Raw genomic sequence first — 19,039 nt, forward strand, 5'->3', positions numbered from 1 at the left:
CATAGTTAGAAAATCTTTTGCATACTACCTGTCCACGAGAAAAAGTGACAACATCAAGAAATAAGATAACATGTAAAAATGTTACATTCCTTCTAAGGAGGAATTTTTTGTCTGATAAAGGAAAAGAAATGAGAAAAAAATACGTGGATTTAGCTTTTGCTTTGATTGCAATCCTCTGCAACGGATTTTGAACTGAAATATTCCCTTAGTGGTGAAAAAAGATGTTTGATTACTGGAACGCTCCAAGATTTACCAAGCAATTTCTGTCGCTGATTTCGACCCATGTTGGCGACGTCAGTATAATGAGGTGGAAACCCAAATAACCTGAGAAATTTAGCATGAAAAATTTCTTTCAACAAAAATTTTACGAAAGGAAAACACAAAATATTTTTTTAACTAAATCCATGTGTACCCCAATCAAATCTACTCCAGCACACACTTAAACCAATCAAATCTAATGCAGCACATACTTAAACCAATCAAATCTAATCCAGCACATATTAAACCAATCAAATCTAATCCAGCACATACTTAAACCAATCGAATGTAATCCAGCACATACCTAAGCAATCAAAGCTAATCCAGCACATACTTAAAGCAATCAAACCTAATCCAGCACATAGTTAAATGGTGGATATGATATCTCGTACGATAATTTCTGAGTAGCAACAAATTTATAAAACATTTAATAAAAAAGACGATTTTATGAAGAGCAAATTTTTCTAACATAGATCACACTCCCATTCACTGTAAATAATTTATTCATATTGTTTCTTCCTATACTGTATAATATTTCGTAACACTAATCATTTAGCACTTAAAAAATGGCATTTTGTTTATGTCGAAAAATGTTTGCAATTAAAAAAATCGTCGTTTTTATTATTTTTTCTTAAAAATTTTACGAAAGGAAAACACAAAATATTTCCTTAAATAAACCAATATGTACACCAATCAAATCAATCCAGCACATACTTAAACCAATCCAATCCAATCCAGTGCATAGTTAAATGGTGGATAAGATATCTCGTACGAAGCAGGACAACATTGACAATACATCACGAAAATAAAATGAAATCGAGGTGTTGCAGGGAGGATAAGCATGTTGCACGTTTCTGGTGCAATGCTCATTTACGCGAAGTTTTAGAAAACAAAGCAAAGTAATCATTGGCAGGCGGTGTACAAATATACAGCAACGATTGTCATGTGCACAGTAGCATTGAAGACCTTTACCCAACATTATTGTCGCACAGTAGTCATTATATATGCACTTACTCCATCAAAAGCTATGATTAAAATTCAAATTAAATATAATTATGTAAATAGCAAAATAAGAGAATTTTTTATATACCTCTCCATTTCAGTAGACCAAAGTAAATCTTCATTTACATCAGAATCGAAAACTTCAACGGGTAAAATACCTTCTCTTGTTTGCTTGATTGAGTTCGACTTTGTGGTGACTGTCTGTATTTTTGTAAACTGTAAAATAGATGAAAGAATTGTAGTCATAATGACGTCATCAAGGTCTATACTGAACAAGATGTCAACCAATTAAAATCAAAATGTTTACGATGAAGTCATGGAAACAAAATAAAGTGTTTACTGAGGGTAAATAACTCAGTAAACACTTTAGTTAAATAGTTAAATAACTCTATTATATTGAGTTACAGAATGAGCAAATACTATTTGTTCTAAAGCAAGTTTTTAAATAGCACATCTTCATGAAGAAGCTATACGGCTTGATCTGTCTGGCAAAGCAATAGTGAAAAGATCGATAAGATGCTTACCATTTTTTTGCAATACATACATAAAACATCGGCTAGAATGCAGTTTAGCGGACACCAGTAGCAATTTTGCGATGAACATGAAGACTGTGGGCACGTTTGGATCAGGATTATGGTCAAGAATATGGTCAGGGAAAATTTGAAACTAAATCTAACCTATAAATTTAGTTGAACACGCATGACTCTTATGCATACGCTTTTTAAGATATTTTGCATGAGCCAGCTGCACTTTCCTGTTGATCAGCGACATGTACTATCCGCTAAACTGCATTTGACAAAAAATATCAAATGGTGGAATTCATAAAAAATTACTAAATACACAAAACATAAAATAAACATAACTGACAATCTCAACAATAAATATATAGGTTAAAGTCACGTCGTTGGGTAGTATTTCTCCAGCTCACAAGCTATCAATGATATCTTCAATATAACATTGAATGTTCAAACAAATGCCGACAGCATTATAGAATATAATGTTAAATTTTTCGACAGCCGAATGCTGTGTGGCAGGCAACTATACTTACTAGAATTTGAGAGCAACATATGCTTCGTATCTACGTATTTTGATGTTACACTTACGCGAGCTTTACGACCACAATGTGGTTCTAAACATGATTGTAGAGAAAGTTTGTCTCCAGAGACTGGAATTGTAGGTCTGAAAGAGGAAATTAGAAACATAGTTTTATCAGACTTAATTAAAGGAGTTAGAATTGAACATTCAAAAAAAGAAATACAAAATCTACCGATTCATTCCTGGCAAATTTCCCCAAAAGTATCGGGCTCTGCGGGCAGGAGAGATATCTTTGGCATCGACCACAACAGGATTGCACTATAATTTTGGAATAGTTAATCTGGCAAGCGTTGAATGAAGAAACAGTCTCACATACGTTAAGCAACATGTGAAATTTTCTAAGATAGACTTTAAAACTGACTAAATATGAAACGCCGTCTTTTTTAAAAGACAACACATTAAAACAAAAGCACAAAAACAGGAAATGGTACAACATATGTTGAATCTATAGAGTTGAATCTCGAACAACAAAGGAGTGCTTCACGCTATAGATTCTACAAACAGCACATTGAGGTATTTTTTTCTTAATAGTATATTCTTATGAATATTTTATAGCTTAATCCATTAGCAAAGTCATAGTATATTCTCTTCTGTTTCTTTCGTCAATCATGCCTGTTTGAAGATGTTAGTTCATCTCAACTTAGCTTTACCAGCTTAGAATGTCAAGAAAACGAATCGTAATCTCGACCCAGAGAACAGAGTTAGAGCCTGTGTCAAACCTGCTTACACTTAGCGTTAGCCATCCAAAGAACAAGTTGAAAGAATTAGGTGTAATCAAGTAGTCATAATAATTTATGAAAAATAAAATAAAACGGTTTGTAGAAAGGTGAGAATATCTAACTCTAACATAGACATTTCAATAAAAAAAGACAAAAACAAAAAATTCTACCGACAAACCTGTAAAAATCTAGATATTGTCCTTTTATCCACAGTGCGCATGCTAACAACATTTTCAAAAAGCCAAAAGAAAGGCCTTGCGTCTGCTTTCTCTGGCTTGGCGTACATCAGTAGGCGAAAGAACTCGAAAAACAGACGACCGCTGCCCTCTGTGGTAGAAGAATTGCGTCATTCAAAAAAATTTTACCTTCAGATGTAATACTTACTACACAAATCAAAGCGTGATATTTAGCAAAAAAATGTGTAGCTATGGTAACTAAAATACCGCAGTGGCAACCTGCATATTTAGTCGTGCTGTGTAATATGTTAAGTGTTCGCTCACTGTGTTAACAGTAAATTTTTTCAAACAACGAAGAAGAATACCGTATCTGAAATTTTCATAGTATGACTAAAACTTTTAGCAATACTTGCAACAAGTAATAGTGATAAAAAAAAACTTGAACAAACTTTACCTTCCATAAAATTACGACATACTACTCTAAATTTTAAAATTGTGTGAAAATCTTTGAGATTCATTGATTGATTAATTTACCACGAAACAGGTAGCACAATATACACCATAAAATAGAGAATGGTACGACTTACCATAAACACCTTGTCGAAGAGGATTAGCAATTGACAGATCGTTGCAAGGACTTGCACCAATAACCAAATCAAATGGTCCCCATGACTGAATCTGGAAGAGAAAATGATGTAGCCTGTATGAGAGTATGAAATTAAAAACGACCAATTTTTGATCATCTTGCAAGTGAATAAATAGGCTGCAATTATTGAGAGCATTTCTAAACCTGATTTGGCGTGATTTGTTCTATATCCCCAACTAATTTTACAACATCATCATCGCCATGTTGAACTTTGACGACCTAAAGAGATACGACAAGAATCAACAACGACACCTTCACTCATTCACGATAAAACTCACAACTAAATCATGAAACGTTTTTGTTACGCAAGTCGTTCTTCATGAATTAGCACGTGGTCAATGGTTACTGGCCATTCAGAAGTTTTATAATGAAATACATCGAAATATATAAAATATTCATGCTTGTACCATTGTAGCGTTTTCATCAATTTCAGATGCCACGTAAACCTCCACGTTGAGACCCAGTTCTTTTAACGCGAACAATCCTAAAGAAAGCACGCATCATCATCAGCTTTACAAAAGTCCTACAGTAGCTATAGGGGTCCAAGAATAGTAGAAAGCATTCATCATCATTGGCTTTACAAAGGTCCTACAGTAGCCATAGGGGTCCAAGAATAGTAGAAAGCATTCATCATGATTGGCCTTACATAAGTCTTAGAGTAGCCATAGGGGTCCAAGAATAGTAGAAAGCATTCATCATCATTGGCTTTACATAAGTCTTAGAGTAGCCATAGGGGTCCAAGAATAGTAGAAAGCATGCATCAACATTGGCTTTACATAAGTCTTAGAGTAGCCATAGGGGTCCAAGAATAGTAGAAAGCATGCATCATCATTGGCTTAAGTCCTAGAGTAGCCATAGGGGTCAAAGAATAGTGCAAAATTTCAAACAGGCACTGTCTTTAACACTTGATGTATGAGTATTTGAGTGTGTGTTACTATAATGAAACAGTAAAATTCATTAAGGATGTACGGTGGGCTTATCAAAACAGTTTGAAAGATTTACCTGTTCCGATACCGTCAAATAAGGAAAGAACACGAAGAGGTTTTCGTTTTTCAGGTGGCACAGGAGGTGATACCATAGGAGGAGTCTAAATAAAAATAATGTTGTAGAAATCATCAAATTAACCAGTTGTTAAGTAGAGGTAAGCAATGGTAAATAATTAATTACTTATATACTGCAAATATCATTAATGGTTGTTTAAATGAACAAAATCGATGCAAACAATATTGAGCTAGGACGTAAGATTGCTAGAAATAACAGGTGAAAAAAAAGAGATACTTGTATTGTTTTCCCTGATGCCCTTACGAAAATTTCACATTAGATTTCATATATGAAATCGCCATTTCACGTATGAAATAGACATTTTCATATATGAAAGAAAACACTTCATATATAAAATTAAATTTTCACATGTAAAACTTAAATGTCACAAGTGAAAAGTCAGTTTCACATTTAACACCTAGTTCTTCACATGTAAATTTTTCATATGTGAAAAACAATTCCCATGTGAAATTACACTTTCACATATGAAATGCTATTTTTTTATAAATATCAGTTTCACAAGTTTCACATATAACATTTAATTCTTCACATGTGACTTTTTCATATGTGAAAATCAATTCATATGTGAAATTACACTTTCTTCATTAATGAAATGCTAATTCACAAAAATCAAAGACCTTAAAACATTTGCGACCAAACACACATAATGTTTTAATGTAGACATTCAATTCAACAAATCATTCATACATATTCGTGTTCTTTGTCCATGTCAAAAAGCTGTCGAAGTTGCTCTTGCCAATCTTCCCTTTTTTCAAGAAGACCAACTTTAGTATTCTGGCACATTATACAACACCACGTCTCTAACGACGAAATCTACAAAAGAGCAGTAAAGTAAGTATAAATGAATGATGATGCAATGCCATTGCATAAAGAATGAATTATGACGACGAATGAATGAGCAAGGGTAAGAGAGGTACTAAAGGCTTTGTGAAAAGGCTTTTCCAAGGAAATTTTTTTGCTGCGTTAGCAAAGAAAATGACATACACAAAAGGGTCATTTTGATATGCAAGTTAGTGATGCACATTCAATGAGATTACTGACCTCAGTTCGCGGTCTCGTGTTACTAGTAGTCAGATATTGGATTTAATATTATTTTAATCACAAGAGTAATTTATCATAAAAAATTTCAATGGAGTACTGACCGCGTATTGTTTGTTCTATATACTGTAAGAATGCTACTTGGACAAAAAGTTGGTGTTGTAACTGGCAAGCAATTTATATACATGATAATTTTCCCAATTTCTACTTGAAGCAATACAAACCAACGGTGCTGTTGACCCTTACTACGTACGGGAAACAAAGCAATTGAGCTTCCATCATTCCACATTTCTTTTAAAAATTCATGAGCCAAATGGTCAGAGTTTGTTCCATATTGTTTGTGAGTAAAAAATTCATATACATTAAACAAGAAAAGCTCACCTGCTCAACAGTACCAGTGCCACACATTAGTTCCAAACACACAGCACAGTAAGATCTTCATAAAATAAAATTGAAAATAATCATCATTTATAGATACTAAAAATGAAGAAAAAAGTGTATTTTCATAAAGACTGGTGTCATGTGGAAGATGCAGCCAACAAAAACACTTTATTCCTGAGGTCTTAGTTTGTAGGCCGACAAAGTTTGTCATCATATCTGCCATAAAATTCTACGCTAAAATTGACCATATTCATTTTGTTTTAGCAGCATATGACATAATAATGTCGATTGAATCATTGCGAAATTTTAAAACAGCCAACCAGAAAATTTGTGAACTAAGTCCACTAACATGTGGTAAGATTTTCATATCACTTTGCAGAAAAAAAACACTTTTATTTTGACAACAGCTATGTACAGCAATATGCCTACTGTAGCCGAAATGAGACAACACCAAAAAAGAAAGATGAGAAGATGGGATTTCAGAAGGCGAAAACTTAAATGCCTAATTTCATGAATGAAAGTCCCTATTTACTTGGTGTTTTAGCTGTATACTGCATGAAAAAAAACTTCCTGCACGTCAAAATTATCGTTTTTCTACTCAAACATAATGCAAATTGCCGTTTAATTCTATAGGTCTGCTCATTTGAACTCATTGTTGCATCTAAAATATCCAGTATTATACCTTAAATATCTCGTATTATACCTGAAGCAAGCTGGAGATTCACACATGAAAACTTCTTTTCCATCACCACATATCGTACAATACATCTAAAAATCAAGTTTGCAGTTGATTCATTATGTCTCCCGGCGTACAATCCCGCTCGGGCATAGCCCGAACAGAATTTTATGTTTTCAAAATTTTTCTTTTGCCTACATGTCTTCTCATAAGACAAACTATAAAACATCCAATGATGCATGAAAGGTTCAAACAACTTATGCCTTTTTGACTTATAATTTAAGCCAACTTTGAAAATGTTTACACACTTTTGATCGGTTTATATATTTTACAATGTTTATTTACTGTTGAATGCATCACGAACAAACGCATTCGTGGGCTTCATGGCAAACAAAGATTATTAACTCCTTAATAACCGAGCGTGACGTCTTTACGGAAAAATATCGGACCAAGGTCTTTTTGTACAGGGCGAAGTGTGTACAAAAAGACAGAGGTCCGATATTTCTCAGTAAAGACCGAGAAAGCGAGGTTATTAAAATGTTTATTATATGACATTATTTGACCTGAAACGAAGCTTGCTTTCTTTCACTTTTCTACTTTTTGTCAGTAAAAAAGAAATCGTTTCAAATTGTATCGTCTGGATAGTTAAACTGTTTTCCAAGCGTTTTTCCTTCGACTCACATTCGTAAATGGTTATTTGTTTCGTTTTTTCTTGCGTTTTGCTGTTTGCTTTAAGAAGTTTGTTTACATTTTACTGTAAAATTACGCGTTTTGGACCGTGGTCGATTACGGGAAAATAATTGACCTGTAAAAATGTTTCTGAGCCAATCAAAGGGCGCCATTTTGCCGGAAGTGACGCTTGCCATATAATAATTGTTCTTCTTGTCTCATTGATTGTTGAGATAAACAAACGAGTACAAGAATTAATATTAAAAAATTGATTAAACGAAAGCGAGAACCACTTTGAACCTCAAGTCATGAAAGTTCAATTCAGTTTGGATAGAAAACAGACTTCATAACATTAATAAATCATTACCTTACCAACTGTACAAAATCATGTAATCCATACATGAGATAGAGAAAAACATCCCAATTATCATCACAATTATCATTATACTCAATGCGATTACGTACATTGACCAAGAAGAAAAACTCCAGAATATTCAACTAAATGATACTTAACCTGGTATCCGTCTTCATCAAAGAGATAAACACATTCGAGAAAGGTGTCCTTAATGAAAAATTAACAAGATATTAAAAAAAATTCTATCAAAGATATTTGTATTGTAACTAGCTAAAGACTTATACACGAACGAGGATCGTGTTGAAAACGTTTAAGTTAAGTTCAATTAACTATTAGTTAAAATTCAGATTTTTTGTAAAAAAACTTTGCTTAGTCACCCATCAATTGACTATAGTCCTTATTTAATTTTATCATAGTGTTATCACACTTTGTACCTTATACTCATCACAAAGTGCAACACTTAAGTAATAAAACATGTTTACTGTGTTTGCACAAGCTTATGCAAACCGAGGAGACCTTTGGGAAAACTCGAGTGCAGATCAGTGCAAGCCCTAGACCGAAGGTCGAGGGTTGCACATGCTCGAAAGGGTTGCACATAAACCAGTGGAAACACAAAAACCTTCTTTTATTTCTTTTATAAAATAATAAATATGCGAAAAAAACAAATATTTTAATTCTTCATCTAAAATGTATTCATGATCGATTTGCAAATTATCTTTAAGTGACTGACTGTTTTGACTGATTTGATTGGTTGAGCTCAGATGTGTTTTGCACAGGCTAATGGAAACATGGCTCTAGACAAATCACCGCACGCGTTTTATTGCTTTTATTTTATAAAAAAGATTGGACGACAGACACACATTATAATTGGCCATAATCGTCACATATCGTAAAGACATCAAGCTTTATACCTTACACTCATCGCAAAGTGCACCATAAAAAAGAGGATGTCGAACACTTATTTTGACATCGCCACAACCAAGACAGATGTCTAAAGAAGTAAAACGGAAAGGAAAGTGTCGCTTCCTAAACACATAAAGCTATTTGAGAAAAATAAGCAGCGAGAGTCATTTCTGCAAGTAAGAATGTACGACATAAAATTGCGTATGGTACAGCTATAGGAAGAAAAAAATGGTCCTTGTTGGCACAGCAATTTGAAAAAGCTTGTTTGTTCAAATTCCTATTGAAATAACTAATGGCGTAGTCAGCCCACAAGTTTTTTCGTGCTATGTAAGTTTTTAGGAGTTTACTCACTGTAAAAACATTAGATTTCTAAAGAAATTAAAAACTATAATGATGAAAATTTACACAGCAAGAAAAAATTTGCGGTTGACTACGCCACTAAAAATAGCTTTCATCAAAACTACAGTTGTGTCAAGGAATATTTTTTTATACGACAAACATCATTTTCTTTAAATCCTACATTTTACCTTCAATATTCAAAACCCCAGAAGCTGCTTGGTCAAAAACAACTAAAAAATAAAATGGACCAAATATAGTAAAACACTTCGGCATTCTTATTGAGAAAGCTTGCAATTAATTAATATACAAAAATATAACTACAAAGTACATAGAAAACAACACGATAATATCAAATTTGAATTTTGGAAACTGATAACTGATGTTTTTGTTTACATAGTCCAACCACCCTCCCCAAACTATAAAATGAGTAAATAATGCGTAAGTCAAGTAAGCTCTCCAGCAAGTTTATCTAAAAACAAGAGAAAAAATCTTGCATTGGTATTTAACAACCCTTGCACAGTCACCTTTTACGTCTTCCGCTAGGGCTGGTTTTCTGATTGGTTGACCAAATCTGTTCTTTCCTTCATGGTGGTTCCAGGCCTCTTCTAGGTTAACAGCGCTCGGACTTATTGAAACTTTGTGTTCATCTTTTGAAGATAAAAACATATTAAATAATATTTTGATCCCTTATTGCAGCTTAGCGGTATTAAATGAGAGTTAGTACATTCATCCGTCGTTTTTCCGAATCATGCAAAAAATTAAAAAAAGAATGGCATCAAATAAATGCAGAAAGACAAACATTTGAGTAATTTCGTAGCTGGACTCATTTATCATAATATTATGCTATTCTCGATAATCGTATACAACAAAAGTCTTCAATGACCTTTTCTAATCCTAACGTATATTTAACTTATTTACTTCAGCCTATTTACATTTACCTTCATAATTTTATTTGCTTGGGAGCTTTGTATGTAATTTAGCTACAGACAAAAATGATCTGTGACAAAAATTCCAATGAACAAACCTTTAATCGTTTCAAATGGCTCAGGTCCGCTGGGCTTAAAATCATCTAGAGCCCAGTCTAACAAAAGTTTTACACGGTCACACTTTTCATTGTCTTCTGCGTTCAACTCTTTCTTACAACGTGAAACAGCAACCTACAATTTATTCATCGATACAAAACAAAAATCAAACCATACACCAGTGACTATCATAAGAAATGCATTAACGGAAGAATTCCGTTATATCCTTTAACTGAACCTGCATTTTAGTTGCAATAAATTTTGATAATAAACTACGAATCCATTTTATTCAATGATTTAGAACCCAATCCTCTAGTTGTCTAACTACGTTGTCAAGGTGAGGCAAGGACGCCATCTTAAAAGGATGCAAAAAGAAAACTCAAAATAAAATATTTTAAAAAATCCATCCTGTCAAACATTTTAAGGAACAAACCTAGACTATCAACTTTGCGACTCTAAATCAACTCAGCAAAAGCAGATATTAGTCGTAAATATCGTCAGTTTTGCCACCTTTCAAGATGGTGGCTTGCCTCACTCATTACTATACCATTTCGGCGCAGTCAGATATCTACGTAGTAGAATGGGTTCTAGGTCATTGGTTTTATTGGCATTCCCACAAGTAGCGTAGTCAGCCGACTTTTTACTTCCACTATGCAAATATTTTTATGTTCACTGACTGTGAATCTTTCAGAAATTACATGGCGGAAGTAAATCTTCAGGTTGGCTGCATTCCAATTATTTAGTCCTGTTTTTAAAAATTTTTTTTGATCACGCGCATAAAAAATATTAAAGAAATGAACAGTAATGTTTTCAAATTTCCATGACAGAGCTGAAACTTTCGAGTTTCCTGCGCCACTGCATGATCTGTTTATTCAATTGATATATAGACATACCTAAACGGGCAGTTGGAAAGATCAGCTTCCAATGTAAGCACAAAACAGACTACAATATCTACCTCTAATGCTTCAACGACGGCTCTTTTGTAAACTCCTCTGAATTTTGAGTTCAGAAACTTTGTTTGAAAATGACGAAAGAGAACAATTTCATTCTTGATAAGCTTGAAAAGCAAGAAAATTGTCAATATGTATGCATCTAAATACAACATTTCACAGTAGCAATTCATAGTAGCTAACTCTTAATGAAAACGAGTCATTGTTTTTGTAAGTTGCTTTTGACTGTATTTCAAATGTTATGAGACTACAAACAGACAGGTGTTGTCAATGAAAATGTTATACGAATATGTTGCTATTATTTAGTGTTTGTCTGAAATAATCTATTTCCCACGTCTGGAAATATAGGTCAGAAACATAGGCTATATTTAAACTTCAGTTGGCCGCTCCATGTTGAAAGCAAGCACAAGCACAGAGTAGCAAGCAAATAAAGACATATAAGACATAGTGTAGTGAATATACAGCAGAGCTACTTCCATTGAATTTTTTCGTGCCATGCATATCTTATAACCAAAGTGACAGTTAGTCAATTGCTTTTTTCCATCAATAGGAATGATGAAATGGCTAACGGTATCCAAAAATATTTCGGATTGTGCATGCGCTAAGTAAGGCAAGAAATGCGATCAAATTTCCAGTTAAAAACCTGAATGATCATCAAGTAGAAATTTTTCAATTTTGTGTATTTAGTCTGGTGAAAACATGGTCAATCTAGAAAACTATACGTTCCGTGTGAAATTTTGGAAACGGACCTTTACACAATGATTTTGACCAATAAACTACAGTAACAATAACACGCATGCAAGACTATCTGTGACTAAAGATGACTTGCCTTGTTTACGTTTAGGAGGCAGTAAATTTGGTGGAGTGCTTTTCGACAACACTAGCAAAAATGGTTAACCTTGTTAGGATTAATCTGCCTGCCAGCAAAACGCAAACAAGGCAAGTCATCTAAACTTCATGGACTATTTATTTTCATAAGTTTCACATTTCATATACAGTAAATCTCGCCTCAAAAACCAAACAAGTTATCGTCCATAATGACATATTTATACCTTTGAGAACTTGTTATCTCCAAACCACTTAACCCAGACTTCATTGATGTGGTTTTCCAAGCTTGCGGAAGCACCAACATCAACAACAATACCAGGCCACCAATCAAAACCTTTTAATTTCCCCCATATCAGCTGACCAGAAGGAAACTTCTCCTGTTTAAAAAATATTAAAATGTGTTTTTTAAATGGTCACACGGGTTCGTGAAAATGTTTCAAATCATTTTGATAAGAAAGCCAGAGGCGTAGCCAGCTCAATAAGTGAAGAAGAGCGGGGAAATATTCCTATATTCATGTTCTGCTGTATTAGTTTTCTTGAAATCGATTGTTTTCTGCGGGATTATAATAAGCATATAGCATATATTAACATTACCCCTCCTCCCCAAGGTCACTGAAGCTAGCTACGTCACTACAGGAAGCATTAGACACTAATAGGCTACATTATCGATGTGCTAGTGAAGGTCTACATGACATCAGCGCAAAGTAATAATATGCAGTGGATTAGCTATAGCCAGCCGGCAAACTTGGTCCTGCCACGTAAGCAAAATTTCTAAAGAAATGAATAATAAAATGATCCGAGATTAGCACAGCAGGACCAAAACCAGCGGGCTGGCTTCGCTTCAGCTATTTTCACAGATTGACATTATAAGGTTGCATCGTCACAGAGTAAAGTAACTTTATAAAATAGTTTCCAGCCTTAAACATAGGAAAAGATTTGAAGGACTTTAAAGTCACGAAAACTGTCTATGTTTTGTAATCCCCATATTTATGTGTCACCTTAAGATTCTCTAATTTTGGTTTTTTTGTTGGAGTTTCGCCAGCTTGCGTATCTACACATGAACAAAAACCACATTAAATGCTAAGAGTGTTCTTTTCACATAGAGCAAATCGTTGGCCTAAATTATGAATAATAAATGTAATTCTTAAGTAAATCCACTCTAGAAAAGTGCAGACTGAACACAGTTTTGGCGATTGCCCAGCTTTACATGAAGTTTTCGTTAAGAACGTGTCATATATATTTTCATTTTGTGGAAAAGACAGACAGCATAAAAAGAAAAACTGCGCATACCAGCCAAGGAACCATCCTCTTCCGTAGATGTGGTATACTTTAACTGCCTTCGAACAGATAAACTAAGCTAAAAAAATCATTGAGATGATTAGTTAGACCATAAACATGGACAAGAGCAAGTGAATTTTATGGCGAAGTAAAGGGGAAACGGTCACGTTTAAAAAAAGTTTAGCGTAAAGTCGATGTAAAACAGTGGATGATAAATCAAACAAGTTATGATCAGAGACGAAACTAGACGCTATAATGGGATGGGTGGGGAGGGGAGGGGTGTATATTCATACATTCAGTTATGCCCTGTTGATTTCTTTTGAAGGTTAAATTTACTTTCAAAAGAAATCAGTAGGGCACTACTGAATGTATGAATATACACCCCCCCCCCAATCAATGTTCTAGTTTCGCCCTCAGTTATAATCACGTTCTTTGACCTATTTTTTCCACACAAACGTTTTAAATGTTATTTGTTGCATCGATTTGACATACATGAGTAAAAAGTTTATTTTTTCGTTCTGATATCTCAACAAAAGAATGTTTCTATTATGGAGTAAGACATTATTTTTACCGCTAGTTTTATACAGACAGTACGACAACCTGCTACATCAAACAAAATATGTTGATTTATTCCCAAATAAAACTAACCAACCTGTGACTGAGAAAGAGGAGAATTCTTCACAGGCTGTGACTCATCGACAGACACAACACGTCGTGTTTGTTTAGAATTCTTTCTTCTAAACTCGCCTTTAATATCACTGAGTTCACAAAATCTGCTGTCATTTTGAAGTCTTTTATCTTTTCTGGAAAGTAATAAAAAATCTCTTTATATTATTTTACGTAGCTAAGGGATTGATTTATTTCTATTCATCATTAAATACATTATTTCATTTTATGGTGTATCATTTAACCAAGAAGCATTGCTTTGTATAGATTGAAGCAAGAGAGGGCGGGGGGCCTGGGGCCTGGGGGGGAAGGAAAATGATAGAAGACGCTCTGAAACATGTTAGATGCTCCACTTGATGAAATGGGAATGTTGAAATCAATTTATTTAGTAAAATATTTCAAAAAAATTTGAAAATATATTACCACTTTTGTTCGTCATAACTGTAGAAAAAATATCTAATGAAAACACGCGAGTTTTCTGAGCTGTTCTCATCTAATCATATAAGTAAACTGCACAAGTCATTTTGATCATTGAATTGAGGTGATTGGTATTCGCTTCACGTAATTTTCATTTCATGTTTAATTAAACAGTCAATTCAAACGTTCGTTATTAGGTAATTCAAACTAAACATCCCCTTCTTCGCCATTATAGTAACGAAAATACTGGTTTGAACAATGTTTGACGAGTATTTACTTAACATTGAAAAAACAGATATCGAATTATTCTAAAAGAATTAAAATCTTTGCGGCAAAAAAGCACACGTAAACGCATCTGTTTCAACTTGCCTTTTACGACTGTTCTGACTGAACTGCTCTCGCATCAAGTAGTTCTCCGACATGTTCTAAAAAAATTAGTGTAGCAATGGTACAAAGGTAGAAAAATAACAGTTGGTATTTTGCACGTCTCCTTTTGGCCGGACGAAAACAAGTTAAGAACGGCATAGATTACTTCCAAAAATATGTAATCTGGAATATTTACTGTGAAATACGTCTATAAGTAAAATTTAAATTAACTTCGTTGCTAGATATGAAAAACTTAACCTAGTTTTGAAACATTACTGATCTTATTCCTGTAAAAATATCTACTAAGTGAGTTGCTAGAAAGCATTTTTCTTGTTACATAAATATTTCTTCATGGTCTATTATCAACATCTAGCTTCCCATTCACAAAGCTAGCCGGCGTAAGTAATTTGGGTAATTTGGATGTCAAGATTGGGGGTTGAGGAAGACTGGTAAGGAGTTATTTGGTGGTAAAGTTTGTAGAGTTTGACAATGAATTCGCTTTTTTGTAAGTTAAAATTGTGAAAAAATGTAAGTATTACTACATGTAAAAATATATAAAGTGAAAAAAAAGGAGTATCAGTTTCGTAAGTAAATTTCAGAAAAATTCATTCTTGTCAAAAGTTCAGAACACTTTCTTGACCAACGACTTACAAAGTTTTCATCGACAAAACTGCAAAGATTTACTTCCCGCCCCCTGTCTCACCCCAATAAACGTTTTAACTAGAAATTTACGAAGTAGTATTTTAATAAAACATAACGTTTGTTTACTACCATTGACTTAAGGCAAACAAAAGATGTACTTTAAATCACTCACTTTATTTTTTCCGTTGCTTTGAAGAGTGCATCTCCTTTGAGGGCATATCTGTAGTTTTAAACAGTTTTTAACACAGCATGATAATCATAAATTATTTAATACATTTTGTTCTTACTAAATAAAGTTCTCTTTCATATTCATGGGTTACATTGTGATCAATGACCTTGACAAAAAAAAAGTTTACACATCATCAAACTATTTCTAAAAGGAAAGTACAAGTGTGAAAGCATGACTAACAAGAAAAGTCAATTCTATTTAGATTTACATCTCTAACAAAGCAATTAAGTCAATGTTTCAATAAATTATGTAGAATTATGCTCATTTATTTCATAATGATGACAGAAAAAATTATGACAATTGTGATGTTTTTCATCACATGGTGCGATAACCAGGTATTCAGCAAGAAGTGTGAAATGTATTCAGAAATAATTTGAAATCTTATCATACTTTTTGAAGTGATAATATAGCTAGCATACATATGTAGAGGCAAAAATACCAAGGTCTTTATACCCAAATTACAATGCTTCAAGAGCAAGTTGAAACTAGTTGTATGCATAAATACACTTTAATTTACTTTTACCAGGGCCGTTGCTGGAACACAAATAGGAGGATGAATATTCACATATTCAGTAGTGCTCGACTGATTTCTTTTAAAAGTGAATTGGCTTTCTAAAAAATCAGTCAGGCACAACTTATGGATATATGCATATATATCCTCTACCCAATTAGCATTCAAGCACAGGTTTTGATTTTCATACTGTCTTTTGCTACTCCTTTCATTTCAAAGTTAAAGCAGCTAAATGAAAATGTGGGGCAAGTAGTACTGATTCAGTTATCCAATTGAAACAGATTCAATTTTAATACAAGAAGAATGCAAAATTTCAAATTCAATTACACAAAGCTCGATGTGGACATGCAGTTAAAATAAACTGCTATAATTATTAAGATGCTTACAATTCTTAAGGTGGCTGGACTGTCTTCCACATAGATAACCAACTATATGCATTTCCAAAATCTCAAATTTTACAATACAATGCATTGTCGTATCTCAGTAAATTAAATGTAATGAAAGCAAAACAGCTTACACACATAAATCTACAATTTGAATACACCACCAATTTGATTACTTAGAAAAATATGTAACAGCCTAAAATTATGTAATGATAGAAAGCAAAGATGTAGACTCCATTAGCTTTACGTACCATGAAAAAGGACAACATCCCAACGGTGATGTTAATGCCATGTCCAAATAGTACGTATTGTTGACACAGTCAATTTAAATTGTTACTAAATGTTGCCAGTCGTTATGTAATCCCTCTACTTCTCTCATAAAAACTTAAATATATGCTTCCTTGCACGGCATTAACATACATCTCATCCTGACGGCTGAACATTACACTAATTGTGCCTTTTTTCAAAAAAGATTAGTCACAGCAAATACATAATTGAAGCATTGACATTTTTACCGCACTGGCGTGACTCCTTTTAGCAAGAAATTGAGACAATATTATGACTACAGTTACTCATGCTTTGCACCACGTGTTCATGAAGCATGCTTTCAATTAACATTCCTACCTACGAATACTCCATGCACAATGTCGCAATTCTTATACAATTTCTCGCAATTATAATTGTTTACGTAAATAAAAAAAACAATGGCACTTCTAATGCTTTGAATTGGACGTGCATTGAGTTCTATTGAAATGCTAATGAAATATTTTTTGATGATGCAGTATAAATACACAATACAAAAGAAATACCCCATGAGGTGTCTTTGCTTTTGATACTTTGGGTGTTTCGTTATTCTCCATCCTTCTTCACCAAACAACAACCAAGATGTTATTCTCACAGATACTAGTACGACAATGATGCAAGAAGTACAAACGACAAACTAGTTGACGGTTTACGACAAATATTCCATCTCGACGACGTTGATAACATATGCAACTTGCTAATACAGGGAACGAAAACTTGTTCTCGAATTGATACTCCAGAGCTCTAGAGGTCATCCAATAAAAGTCGCTACGGTCCCAAAGGAGAAAAACAAATATTAGCCTCCTACTTAGGATGAACGTTCTTCCGCTCTTCACTTGTTTGCTGTCATATTGCAACGTTGTTGCGACTTAATTACAACCTTCACGGAACGCCGTACAAATTAGAAACGCTTGTTTTCAACGTTAAGACTGCTCAGAAATTTTTCCATCTTGTCCAATTTCTTCTTCCACCGACCGTTCCACCTACACGTCCTCCATTGTCAGGGACGGTCTAAGGTGTTGCCACGGACCTTTGTGAAGTAAAATTAAGTTAATTTTTCAACAGAAGCACCGCAAAAGCGCAGTGTTAAAATCGTCAGTTCCTTGAAGTTGAATTACCTATCTCTCGCAGAGTTGCAGATGCACAAAACCTGGAAGGCTATTATTTTTATTTCAAATAAGAAAGCATGCAATAATGGCCTCTTATACAAACTGATGTATTTAAGTCGTTCCGTAAGACTCGATCGCAGAAAGAAAATCTTCACTTCATAATCAGAATATGAGCACATTTGCACATTCAATCTCATGCAGAAATACTTTAAATAATGCTATATAATCTAAAATGACTACCCAGATTTTGTCGTAGTGGAGTGTTTTCCTTTCACCACTTTCCTGTGTTGTAGAAGCTTGCACGTGAAAAGTCACAGTGGTTTGTAAATAAAAATTTTTTTGCTAATTTGCTAAATTCAGCTTATTTTCCACTAGAGTACAACAGCATTTCCAAGGGTACTCATCAAAATAGTTGCAGCCCTGCAGAACCTCTATTCCGGGCACGTTTTACATTACTGCAGCCCAGTCTTCCTCCTATAAATTGATCATGTAAAAGCTATCCCTGGTAACCATACTTTACAATCGCTATTTTCCAGGTGTCTTGCAAGGAAGGAATGTTTCTAGGACATAAATTTGACCGCCAGGACAGTTCTCTCACAATCAAATTTCCCAGTTGCTTAAAAATTCCTTAAATTTCCATCAAATTCTTTCAAATTGTAAAAATTACTACAAGGCATGATCACATAGGCTCAAAAAGTGTTTTTTTTTTTTGTGGATTTTCCTCCTCTTTTTTTGCTGTTTTCAAGTTTTTCAATGTTGTATTTGTAAAGAAACATTAAATATTATAAAGTGTATATGAATATAAAGTATAAAAACATTAACAATATCCTTAAAACCCTTAGAAAATCCTATTTTTAAGGACAATTTCTTAAAAGTGAGAGCACTGCGCCAGGAAGTAGCTTAACGCACATTGACCTTGTACACAATGAAGCTTACACTGTAACCATATCCTTCGATTCAATCGGAATCGAGGGAAAAAACAAGATCCACGCAGATCGTTTGAAATTAATGTATAA

The 19,039-nt window shown here is 33.9% G+C and overlaps 1 protein-coding gene across 3 annotated transcripts; it reads right to left on the reverse strand.

Moving 5' to 3' along the window:
* Positions 1–18,703, reverse strand: LOC124454648 (DNA (cytosine-5)-methyltransferase 3A-like). Of its 3 annotated transcripts, XM_047005420.1 has the most exons (27): positions 18,264–18,703; positions 17,421–17,944; positions 15,776–15,823; positions 15,661–15,708; positions 14,850–14,905; positions 14,050–14,200; positions 13,410–13,476; positions 13,118–13,170; positions 12,344–12,496; positions 11,297–11,398; positions 10,344–10,476; positions 9,844–9,966; positions 9,508–9,549; positions 8,989–9,068; positions 8,237–8,284; positions 7,081–7,145; positions 6,378–6,432; positions 5,646–5,771; positions 4,899–4,983; positions 4,304–4,380; positions 4,041–4,115; positions 3,838–3,928; positions 3,253–3,401; positions 2,528–2,613; positions 2,364–2,439; positions 1,349–1,476; positions 1–324 (listed from the first exon to the last, which is right to left on the reverse strand). In XM_047005420.1, the coding sequence occupies exons 2-27, from the start codon at positions 17,469–17,471 to the stop codon at positions 150–152; spliced, it is 2,343 nt and encodes a 780-aa protein (XP_046861376.1). In that variant the 5' UTR covers positions 17,472–17,944; positions 18,264–18,703; the 3' UTR covers positions 1–149. The 3 variants fall into 3 exon arrangements, with proteins under 3 accessions (XP_046861376.1, XP_046861377.1, XP_046861378.1); XM_047005421.1 differs by lacking the exons at positions 17,421–17,944; positions 18,264–18,703 and adding an exon at positions 16,863–17,222; XM_047005422.1 differs by lacking the exons at positions 13,118–13,170; positions 15,661–15,708; positions 15,776–15,823; positions 17,421–17,944; positions 18,264–18,703.
* Positions 18,704–19,039: the final 336 nt, after the last annotated feature.

The sequence above is a fragment of the Xenia sp. Carnegie-2017 genome, unplaced genomic scaffold (assembly GCF_021976095.1).
Source record: "Xenia sp. Carnegie-2017 unplaced genomic scaffold, XeniaSp_v1 HiC_scaffold_3, whole genome shotgun sequence".
NCBI lineage: Eukaryota > Metazoa > Cnidaria > Anthozoa > Malacalcyonacea > Xeniidae > Xenia > Xenia sp. Carnegie-2017.

Coding starts and splice junctions, on each gene's coding strand:
- LOC124454648 (XM_047005420.1), bottom strand. CDS start 17,471: ATGGAGAATAACGAAACACCCAAAGTATCAAAAGCAAAGACACCTCAT. Junction 15,824..17,420: donor AAGCAAAGACACCTCATGGG/GTATTTCTTTTG, acceptor TTTTTTGTCAAG/GTCATTGATCACAATGTAAC. Junction 9,967..10,343: donor GCCATTTGAAACGATTAAAG/GTTTGTTCATTG, acceptor TATCTTCAAAAG/ATGAACACAAAGTTTCAATA.